The sequence below is a fragment of the Telmatherina bonti genome, assembly GCF_933228915.1.
Source record: "Telmatherina bonti genome assembly, chromosome: 4".
NCBI lineage: Eukaryota > Metazoa > Chordata > Actinopteri > Atheriniformes > Telmatherinidae > Telmatherina > Telmatherina bonti.
Window position 1 is genome coordinate 6,118,948 of NC_136622.1, and position 12,051 is coordinate 6,130,998.

General features: G+C 45.4%; 1 protein-coding gene across 1 annotated transcript; it reads right to left on the reverse strand.

The window, feature by feature from the left end:
* Positions 1–310: 310 nt before the first annotated feature.
* lrif1 (ligand dependent nuclear receptor interacting factor 1) lies at positions 311–10,731 on the reverse strand. Its single transcript, XM_079239133.1, has 3 exons — positions 10,431–10,731; positions 4,161–5,550; positions 311–1,262 (listed from the first exon to the last, which is right to left on the reverse strand). The coding sequence occupies exons 1-3, from the start codon at positions 10,445–10,447 to the stop codon at positions 396–398; spliced, it is 2,274 nt and encodes a 757-aa protein (XP_079095259.1). The 5' UTR covers positions 10,448–10,731; the 3' UTR covers positions 311–395.
* Positions 10,732–12,051: the final 1,320 nt, after the last annotated feature.

Consider the following 12,051-nt stretch of genomic DNA (forward strand, 5'->3'; position numbering starts at 1 on the left):
CAACGTCCACGACACAGAGCAGCTCGTCTCAACGTCCACGCCGCAGAGCAGCTCGTTTCAATGCCCACGCCGCAGAGCAGCTCGTCTCAACGTCCACGCCGCAGAGCAGCTCGTCTCAACGTCCACGCCGCAGAGCAGCTCATCTCAACGTCCACGCCGCAGAGCAGCTCGTCTCAACGTCCACGCCGCAGAGCAGCTCGTCTCAACGTCCACGACACAGAGCAGCTCGTTTCAACGTCCACGACACAGAGCAGCTCGTTTCAACGTCCACGACACAGAGCAGCTCGTTTCAACGTCCACGACACAGAGCAGCTCGTCTCAACGTCCACGCCGCAGAGCGCTTTAGAAACAACCGTATGAAGGCACATGGATGAGGAAACGTTGGACGTTTGGTCTCAGCTGATTCCACTCTTTTCTGTCTCCTCCTCGTCTAGAAGACGTCTGAGTCTTTCGGTTTTGTCGTGTCTCCGCTGACATGTGGACAAAGCTTCGTGCATCTTACACTTCTGCCTGTTTCTCGCTTCCAGACAGCCGATCCTTCCAGATGTCCTTCCATCTTTTCTTGGAGCTCTTATTCGTCCTGGTTTTTTGCCGGTCTGCTCGGCGGTGGTCGTCTCCGGCTCCTCCGACCTGCCGCTGACCTTCACGGCGGGATGCAGCGCAGCGGGGACGCAGCATGGACACATGGTGCGCTTCCTGGTCCGCCCCAGCCTCCTGGTGTTGCTGCTCATGTCTGCACATGTCTGGGGATGATTGGGCGAGCTCTGCGACTTGGGGATGTCGTTTTCATCTGGGAAATCCTCGTCGATCGGCTCCACGTAGCCAAGAACTGGGTCGGGCTCGGCGTGGCACATCCTGGCGTGGGAACTCTGACCTGAACAGCAGCTCTCCTTCCAGGCAGAGGCCGCTTCGGAGTTCAGCTTGAAGTGGGAACTTTTGAGAGGAGTCATTCTGGTGTGGAGAGAAGCTGATGGTTGATGTTCACTCAGCGTTTTCACACCCGCTTCGATGCTGCTGCAAACACCCCGGTCCTCCTGACGGCACATGTCCAGCGAAAAGCTGCGTTTTGGCGTCTCTTCCTCCACCCAGCTGGACTCATGGAGGAGGTGGGCGGAGACACACCCCGCTGTTGCTTCATCGATCTTTTGTAGGCAAATTTTCACATCAGCCGTGATTCCAAACATCTTCCTGAGCAGGACATCAGACGTCTGACGGAGCCGTGGGACTGGAGATGTCCACTCAAATACAGCAGGCTGCGCGCTCTGCAAGCAGAAGAGAACAAACTTTATATGAACATACGTGGATAAACAGCAGAGACAAGCTGGTCTGATGGATCCCTTTAGCAGCGTCCCACAGCTCAGCCTGGCGATCAGCGCTAACAGATAAACCGCTACCTGAACTGAAGGGTCTCCGGGATGGAGACAACTTTCCTCACAATGAATCCTCCTGCAGGGCTTCACAATGAAGACGCCTGCTCAGTAAAACGCTCGTCATGTCTGCAGAAATAAGCCAGAGGAGGAGAAGGGAGAGCAGAAATCCTGCGACCCTCCATCACGATAAGGAGGTGGAGGGGTCCCTGAGCCGTCACCTTATTGTGGTGGAGGGGTTTGTGTGTCCCGAAGATCCTAGCAGCTATGTTGTCTGGGGGTTTATGCCCCTGGTAGGGTCACCCATGGCGTCTAGGGGAGGGACCAGACCAAGCACGGCTCATTGACTCCTATGATGAATATAAACCTGGGCGTAAATGTTCCCTTCCCCGGACGCGGGTTACCGGGACCCCCTCTGGAGCCAGGCCTGGAGGCGGGGTACGAGAGCGAGCATCTGGTGGCCGGGCCTTCGCCCATGGGGCCCGGTCGGGCTCAGCCCGAAAGGGTTACATGGGCCCCACCTCCCGTAGGCTCACCATCTGCAGGAGGAGCCGTAGGGGTCGGGTGCAATGTGAGCAAGAGGCGGGGACCCTGGCGGTCCGATCCCCGGCTCCGATGCTCCTTCTGGGCACTCCATTGTTCTGCTGGGGGACTTCAATGCTCACGTGGGCAATGACAGTGAGACCTGGAGGGGAGTGATTGGGAGGCATGGTCCCCCCCCTCTGAACCCAAATGGTGTTTTGTTATTGGACTTCTGTGCTCGTCATGGATTGTCCATAACGAACACCATGTTCCAACATAAGAGTGTCCATATGTACACCTGGCATCAGGATTCCCTGGGCCGCAGTTCAATGATCGACTTTGTAGTAGTATCGTCGGACCTGCGGCCACATGCCTTGGACACTCAGGTGAAGAGGGGGGCGGAGCTGTCAACTGATCACCACCTGGTGGTGAGTTGGCTCAGATGGTGGAGGAGGAAGCCGGTCAGAGCTGGCAGACCCAAACGTGTTGTGAGGGTCTGCTGGGAACGTCTGGCTGAGTCCCCCGTCAGAGCGAGCTTCAACTCCCACCTTCAGCAGAGCTTCAACCATGTCCCGAGTGAGGCGGGGGACATTGAGTCTGGGTGGGCTGTGTTGTTGTCTCTATTGCTGAGGTGGCCAGCCGGAGCTGTGGCTGTAAGGTGGTTGGTGCCTGTCGTGGCGGTAATCCCAGGACTCGTTGGTGGACACCAGCAGTGAGGGATGCCGTCAAGCTGAAGAAGGAGTCCTATCGGGCCTTCTTGACCTGTGGGACTCTGGAGGCAGCTGATGGGTACCGGCGGGCTAAGCGGCATGCGGCTTCGGCTGTTGCCGAGGCAAAAACTCGGGCATGGGAGGAGTTTGGCGAGGCCATGGAGAAAGACTTCCGGACGGCTTCGAGGCAATTCTGATCCACCATCCGGCGGCTCAGGAGGGGGAAGCAGTGCTCCATCAACACTGTGTACAGTGGAGGTGGGGAGCTGCTGACCTCAACTCGGGACGTAGTGGGTCGGTGGAAGGATTGGGCCAAAGAATAGTTTACTGAAGTGTTACAAGCGCATGCTTGTTTTAAATGGTTTTGCTGTGCATTGTGTTAAATTGTGTGCTGCCACCAATCCTTTCTTTCTGAGGCCCATCCATCCCTCAGCTAATTAATAAGCAGGAACAGCTGTGTGCGCCTGGGCATTATTTAAGCAGAGCCACAGCTGTGGCAGAGAAGACGGCAAAGGAACAGAGCCGGAGCGGAGGCAGGATCGGGAACCTGAAGCGCTGCAGTTCTGAGGTCTTTGGCCTGACTACTCAACCCTGGGCCGCCAGAAACCTTGCGTGGCCCGGGAAAAGCGTGAGCTGAACCAATTCAGACCTAGAACGGGAGGCTGGCTGTGGAGCCAGGTGGAAGGAGTGAGGAAGCTCTTTATAGAACGGTGGACTGCCGCATTTGTTCTTTTCCGCAGGTGGGCTGGGAGTGTGGCTGCGCTGCGAGGGAGAGACAACGAAGCCACCTAAACACATCAGAGGACTCCACGGGGACATGCTGGATTTTAATAAACTGATTTGACTATTTAACTTTTCAGTGTGGCCTCAGCTCTGCTCACCCTGCCTTTTTAGGAGTATTATTGTGGCTACGAGGGCAGACTTTTGTTTTATTAAGCTTTGTAGTTGTATTTAAATTCCCTCAGCTACTGACAGAGGGAGTACTTCGAAGACCTCCTCAATCCTACCAACATGTCTTCCGATGAGGGAGCAGAGCTGGGGGACCCAGGGGTGGACTCTCCTATCTCTGGGGCTGAAGTCGCTGAGGTGGTCAAAAAGCTCCTTGGCGGCAAGGCCCCGGAGGCGGATGAGATCCACCCGGAGTTCCTTAAGGCTCTGGATGCTGTTGGGCTGTCCTGGCTGACACGCCTCTGCAGCATCGTGTGGACGTCGGGGACAGTACCGCTGGACTGGCAAACTGGGGTGGTGGTCCCCCTTTTTAAGGTTTAGGTTTACCTTCATGAAAACTTTGGGGGAGAATTTTTTTTATAACTCCTCCATTTTTCACCAATTTTCTCTAAATTCGACATAATTAGGGGCGTGTCCTTTTGATCGAAAGGTTTCCTAACAAACAAATATTTTAGTTCATACCCATAACGTGTCATTCATCTGACGAAGGAAAACATGGAGGCATAACCGTATTTTAATGTGAAGCGGTTGCCACAGAAACGCTGAAATCAACCTGAATTTCTCTTTATTTCTACTAAACCACGAGATAAAGCGCTTGGAGAAGTTCTCTCACCCCCTTCTGCTCCTCAGTCTGAGGACGTTCTCCTGGCGTGTTCCGGTCTGCTGGACTCGCTCCGTCCACCTCCATGCTGTCCAGTTGCGTGGCGGCGCTCCGACTCCCCGGGTCTGGACCGCCATCATGTGACTCCCGTCTGGTGGGGCTCTCCTGCTCACCGTCTCCTCCTCTCTGAGCAGAAACGTCCACTCTGCCGACGGAGCTGCTCGATGTCGTCCGGTCTACGACCCCCGCCTGTGGGACCGGCAGCGACTCAGACTTGGGTGGAATATAAGACACGAATATCACGTTGTCTTCGTCGGGATGAGAGACAGAGGACGTGAGGGACGAAGAAGCTTGTTGAGGATCATCTTCATCATCACAGAGATCAATGACTTCACTTGGAGGTCTGAGGTTTGGCTTTGTTGTAGGAGCAGCTGACTCCTGAGGGTGCTGAGGAGGAGGAGGAGGAGGAAGAGGAGGACGATAAGGAGGAGGGGGAGGCGTGGTGCTGGAGTTAACAGAGGAGCTGGACTTGTTGGCCACAAAGAACACCTTCCCGTTGCACATCACCAGAGCGTTCTCCTGCCCGCGGACGTCCCTCTGACCCGGCGGGCAGACCGTCCCTCTCCTTCGGTTTTCTCTCTCCGTTACAGACTGGATGATTTCTGAGGTGACTGACGGAGAGAGAGGACATCTCAGGTTGTCGGCCGTGGCGTTGTCCACCTCCTCGATCACCCACCTGATGGGGCTGTTGGGCCTTTGGGAGACTTTAGGGATGAGTTTTAGATGTGGGGAGGCCGGATGGGACGTCTGGGAGGGCAGCCTGAGAGACGCAGAGCCGCTCGGTTCGGCCTGAACCACAGTGGTGACAGGAGACACGTAGACCACACTGTTGGACCCCGAGGCGGGACAGCCCGTGGAGGAGGTGAAGATCTGCTCCTTCACACGGGGAGGCAGCTGGGATGCGGGGACTCTCTGGACTTGAGCGGTGGGGGGGATCTGTAGGCACTGTCCTCTGGGGAGGACTGGAGATTTCACCGTCACTGGAAGCTGAAACGGAAGTCTCACGGAGCTCAGAAGGTTGAGCGCCGGTGGGATTACTTTAACAGCCGGCTGCTGATTGGCTGAGCTGCCGAGAGCTGAAGCCACCTGGTTCGGAAAAACGTTCAGAAGAGAAACCTGCTTCTCCATCCGCTGCTGAGACGAAGCTTCCTTTCTGGCTATTTCAGCAATCGCGGAGGCGGCGCTGAAGGTGACCTCCTTCTGCGGAGCTGGGCTGGTTTTGGGTTTGCTTGTCTGCGTTTGGACAAACCGGCCGTTGACCATTTGGACAGGAATCAGTTTCATGATGTTCTTCCCGTTGGTTCCGATGGCTGGCATGGCCTGGTAGAAGACACCGGTCCCACTGGGACGAGACAAAAACAGGAACGATCACAGAAAATACAAACTTATTTAATAATTTACTCTTATGGAAACACCAGCTGGATGTGTGATGGGGGGGTCACCCAGACGTAAACTCTTCTGACAGACGATCAAACGACCCGCCAGGTGGAGAACTCTCCAAACGCTGCAGGTCTGGAGCTACAGTAGGATCTCAGATGAAAGCTGAACAATTCGCTAAAAGTGTCTTCATTACATCAGCATCATAACCAATACTCTGGAGACACTTTGGCCGGACGTAGGACGGAGAAGGTGTGTTCTTGTGACTTGTAATAAATGAAGCGTTTTGAGAATGTTCTGTAACTCGCCAGCATGCCGAGCTGCAGACGTAGAACTGGGAGTAAATTCTGCTCCACCGGGTCAGGTTGCAGCTAGAAGTTTCCCTAAAACGGATCTGTAGACATCAGGGAAAGCTGATAAATCCGTTATAAAGACTGTTCGCATGCCTGTTTCGATACCAGGTTTTTATTGGGTTGGATTTATTGAGTTGGACCACCAACTCAATCTGTTGGTTTCCTTATATAGGCTGTTATGAATTGGCTTTCATTATGTTTTCTTCTCTGTCTGTAAAGCATCTTGAGACGGCTTTGCTGTGATTTGACGCTATATAAATAAAGTTGAACTGAATTATTTAATAAAAAACAACTGATTGTTTAACAGCGTTTACCGTCCGATCTATAATCTGTTCTCTGCAACAAGCCGGCTGTAAACGTGGACAACCTTAAACATGAGCACTCTGACGACATGCTTTTGTCCCCATTAGATTCTGATCTTTTGGGTCTCGATTCAGTTTAAATTGCGATTTCTCACAATTCTTCGATATTGCTAATTTTTGTAGATTAAAAACAAAATAAATGTACAAAACTTTTTTTCTGTTTGTCATTTTTCTTGATTTCAATCAGGAAAAAACGACACAGTAGCCAGAACATCATTCTGCTGCTGTAACACCCAAGAAGACGAGTAAAAAGATCAATAAAAACAATAAAAATGACAAAAGAAATTATAATGGATTATTTTTATTTATTTAAAAAAAATCTATTTTTTAACAAAAAAAAAATTATTTTAAAATTGTGAAGCAAAAAATCCCAATAGTTTATTTTTCTATTTGATTTTCCCATCTCTACTTAAACTACTGTAATCCTTATTTAATCACAACTATTGATGATCTTCTGCAGGAGTCTATCAGCGGGGAACATCTGGACCTGAATATACAGCTGTGTTCATATGTCTTCATCCCCTTTCATTAAAGAAAAGGCTGAATTAACAACAGTCACTCAAATAACTGGAAACTTTAAAAAAAAAAAAGACTAAAAATTTGCAAAACTATAATTTAGTAATATAAGACACTGTTTTTTCATTTAATTGAGTTGAAGAAAGAAAAACAAACAAACAAACAAATGGGTCCTGGACAAATGAGAGACTTTTCTGTTGAACAGTGGGACAAAATACCTGTCAACAGGTGCAGAAGTCTGACTGAGAGAAACAGAAAACACCTGACTGGAGCGGAAACATTAAAGGATTGTTCAACTAAATATTACTTTATGACTGATGTAATATGTAATAAATGATCTTATTTGTTTGCTTTTTTTAAAAAAATATTTCTATTGAACCAAAATTAGAAAATAATGTCATGATTTTCATAAACTTTTTTATTTATTATTACTTTAGTCAATTTCAGCTTATTTTACAGGCAGCTGTTTTTTTTCCTACTTTAATGAAAGGGGATGAATAAAGATGAATAAATATGAGGACAACTGTGTATACAGTCTTCATGGAAAGCAGCTCCCCGCAGCAACACACCTGATCCAAATGAATGAATCATCAACAGACTTAAGCAGCACTGGACAACCAGCTGGTTGTCAGTTTTATTTGAATCAAGTGTGTTGCAGCAGGGAAACATTAAATGCCTGCAGGACACCGGCCCTGGAGGAGCGGGTTGAAGAATCCCTGCTTTACGGTGAGAATATTCTGGTTGATAAACGTCTCCAGAACACCAGAGCAGCCACCAATAACCTCTGAGATGTAACTGGAGACGTCCTGAAGAATAAATAGTAATCATGGCTGGAAAAACTAATATCTAATAGACACACAGTTAGCTTTCTTTCTATTTAATTACTGACACAAACCTCTGAGCCTGTCACAGAAGAAGTCAGGTAAAGATCGATTTACCCATGAGATGCTGCTATGTTTAAATAATAAAAATAAAAAAACCAATAACAAAACGCTGGGACGTTTCCGGCGGTTTTAGGAGCCATAAATGTGGTTTATATTAAAGCAAAACTGACGTTAAAGAAGAAAAACATCATGAAAAAGATTAAACAGGAAAATTTGGAAGCAGCAGCTCCGCATGACGAGCGGTTTAAACGTTGGAAATAGTTTCATTCAGTTCAGCGAAGCTAAAACTTTTTCTCTATTTAACATTCAAGCTTCAAATGTGGACAAAAATGTTCCAAAACCTGATCAGTGCCACAATTATTTAGATCCCCCCCCCCCCCCCCCCAATGTCTATGTGTAACGATCAAATGACAATGTTTATATCACATAAATATAAATATCAAAATATAAAATAAATATACATATCAATTATATGTGTAAAAAAAGTCTGTCTACGTGTAATTACAATGTTTATATGTATAAAAAAAAGTGTTGCTGTGAGAGACCCTGTGGGTGCACATAAGGTATTACTGGTTTTACTGGTTAAGTTCACCAAAGCAACCACTGCAGAAAGCTGGTCTGAGTCCTGATATGCTTCACCGTTGGTAATGTGTTTCTTTTTGTTGTTGTTTTCTAGGTAATGTTTCTTTTGGGAATGTGGACAAACTGTTGAACACTGGTCTCATCAGGCTACTGTACATTCTTACAGGTTTTAGGGAAACCATTTTAGTTATTTTGCTAATTGTAGCCTGACAGAAAAGACTGATAACTCTTCCAGACAAGGAGGAATATATGAAGTCATATAAATGGTGGAACATCTCCAAACTAATTCTGTTGTTGAATATCAGAGATGAAGTGACAAATACCCTAAAACCTGAAAACAGTACTGAAAATACTGGCTGGTATTGCTCATGACATGGAGATCCTGCAGCCCGTCTCTTTGCTACTTCGGGACAGAAGCTGCATTTCCATCCATTTGTCAGGTTTGTGCTGAACCGTCTGCCTGAAGGCGGCTCTCCAAACAGGCTGTCCACGGTGTGACAGTTCTTTTATGGGTTTGGAGGCTTTTTTTTAAACCATGTAGAACTGTGCGTCTGTGTGCGGTGCAGGGAACCACAGATGGATGCAGGAGACAGAAAACAGCAGTTTAACTCCCAGTTCTTCCTGATTCTCGGGAACTTTAATCTCTGTTCTGCCTTATTCATGACAACAGTGGTGTCAAGATGTCCTGTTGATGTGCACGGCCAGAAAATGAAAGTCTGAGATCCTCCACACCAGGGTTGCTTATTAATGAGTTGCTGGGAAGAAATTAATAGAGTGTTGGAATCATTAAGCTTCACCTCTATATTATGTTAAGGGTCTATCTGACCCATTTCAGTTTTCATGATGAACAAATTATCGGTTAACTTTTCTTTTTCTTCATGAAAATTAGTGACTTTTCCTCTTCAGGGTTCAAGAACTTTGGAGTGAAATTTGGAGACTTTGATGAGTAGTCGAACATCTGTGCAGTGTTTGTATACAAAGACGATGTTGGGGGTCAATTTGACCCAGACACTTTAGTGTGGGTAAGTTGCTGATTAGAGTAAAAAAAATGTCTCTTTAATGTACTTAATTTTGATAGGTTATTTATGTTCTTAATGCTTTAGAATAGACATTCGTCCGCAGACACTCAGGTGTGTCCTGGGGATAAAACTTCTCACCCCTGTACTGTAAGTCTGTGGAATGAAGATCTTTCCAGCAACAATGTCTCTGGAGACCTTTGACATAAAATCTCGAATCATCTGATTTCACAACCGCGACACCAGAGCGAATTGACATGAAACAGACAAGCTAGCTGCGATCAGATGTTCGGGATAAATGGACTGAAGTTCTACCTTGTTGTACGATCTTGGTTTGCACGTTACTGTCGATGAGCGCCTTGTTTCATTCAGGCGGCGCTGTCCTTTCCGACACTACATGCCTGAAAATCCTGCCAAGTATGGCTTAAAAATATGGATAGCCTGTGATTCAACATCTGGCTATGCATAAAATATGTAAGTATACACTGGAAAGCCACCTGGAGGTGCGTAACATCACACATGACAACTTCTTTACATCCTACTGCCTTGGAGACAAACTTCGAAAGAGAAAGCTATATGTTTGTAACAGTCAGAAAAAATAAGCCAGAACTTGTAAGAATTACATCTGCAGAAAACACAGTTACTATCATCTGGAGGAAATGTTCAAACGGAAAAATCAGAGAAAATGGGGCAAGTTAAAAGTGTTTGTGAAGAGGGAAAAACAAAGATAGTTTTTAAATATGGTGTTGTAGTTAAAAGATTGTATTAAAAGTCTCTTTTCTAAACATTTACATATTCTGAAAAAAGTTATTCTTGGTTTAACTAGTTTTTTTTTTTTTTTTTTAATGTTGTGAGTAGATTTATAGTGTGGGTCAAAATGACCCGCAACATAATCAATGTGATTTTTCTCCAACATAATACAAGGGTTAAACAAGTGTGTTGGAGCAGGGACACATTGAAAACCTGCAGGGCTGCAGCTTCAGGAAGAAACTACGATACTGTTCAGACTTAATTTAAGTTTACAATTAAATAAGTACAAAAAATTTTTGTGCAAACGTTTAAAACACAAAACACTTCTCCAAAGATCAATGAGTAGTAACACTTTTATCAGGTCTATTGATCTGTAACACACCTGTGAACTCGATCCATGTTGTCTGATGTTAAATACACTGCAGATTTCCGAGCAGACTGTGGATGTAGGGAGGTTTGAGCTGCAGGTTACAGTGTTGAAACCAGACCGTGGAGGTAGGGAAGATCCCGGGAGGAACAGGATAATTCCTGGTGTGGCTCCACATCCACCTCCAGGCGCGTCGGCTGTGGTTCCCGCTCCAAAAGCATCAACAGCGCGTCTTTAGTCGCTCCATTTCCGCTGCTTTCTAATTAAAATGACGCTTTGTTTGAAATGAAGATGAACATTTGCTTGGCGTTACATTTTCTGCTTCAGCTCATCAGCGGAATTCTCATCTCGGCTTCCGTAGCGTGTAACTTCCGGTTTGTTACACGCGAAGCGTTCAAAGTTCAGGCTCAGTTTTTACATTTAAAACTAGCAAAGAGCTTTATCATAACTTAATTATTTAACTGGAATCGGTGTGTTTTTAACGTCTTTCTACTAACACGTGTTGATGTTATTATAAGGCAAAACAAAGGATGTATAAAAACGTTGACAATCATTAGCAACTTAAAACCCCTTATGCTAACTTCCGGTACAACGTTACAGCTTCCGGTTCCTTCTTATAATCTTTTATTATTTTTTCAACCTAATTTTTTAAATCTAAATTAACAAGAAAATATTAACCTCTGGCGATTAAAAGCATAGACTGTATAAAATACCATGTTTACAGCCTGGTATAAAAACAGTTTAGGTTTACTGTGTTAACAATACAACTGTGGGGCAGTGAGTTATTTATTCATTTATTTATTTATTTATTTAACTAATCTCTTTAGAAGTACTTCAATCTCGAAATTCTACATAATTGAGAGTGTGTCCTTATGACGGACAATTACCCGATTCCAACTGCAAGAAGGTGACAAAATCTTGGATTTTTTTGGGCAAATTTCATTCTGCAATTAATCAAGATTAAATTATTACAAAGCCTGTGATTAATTCATTTTTAATTAATTTTCAATATATATATATATATATATATATATATATATATATATATATATATATATATATATATATATATATATATATACATATATATATATGTATGTATGTATGTATGTGTGTGTGTGTGTGTGTGTGTGTCTGTGTGTGTGTGTGTGTGTGTGTATATATATGTGTGTGTGTGTATATATATATGTATACACATATGTATATATATATATATATATATATATATATATATATATATATATATGTATATATATATATATATATATATATATATATATATATATATATATATATATCAACTTGCCCTTTTGACTAAATAGAGTACACCTGTGTGTAATTTCATCTCAGTACAAATCCAGATGTTCTGTGATGCCTCAGTGGTTTGTTAGGAGGATGTTGGGGAGCAAACAGACCATGGAGTCAGAGGAACACACCAGACAGGTCAGAGATAACGTTTGGGGGAAGTTTAAGGCAGGGTTAGGATCTAAAAAGATCTCACAAGCTTTGAACATCTCATGGAGCACCGTTCAATCCATTATCCGGAAATGGAAAGAGAATGCCACGACTGCAAACCTACCAAGACTCTGCTGTCCACCTAAACTTACGAACAAGGAGAGCACTGACAAGAGATGCA

Coding starts and splice junctions, on each gene's coding strand:
- lrif1 (XM_079239133.1), bottom strand. Junction 1,263..4,160: donor AGACTGAGGAGCAGAAGGGG/GTGAGAGAACTT, acceptor TTCTGCTTGCAG/AGCGCGCAGCCTGCTGTATT.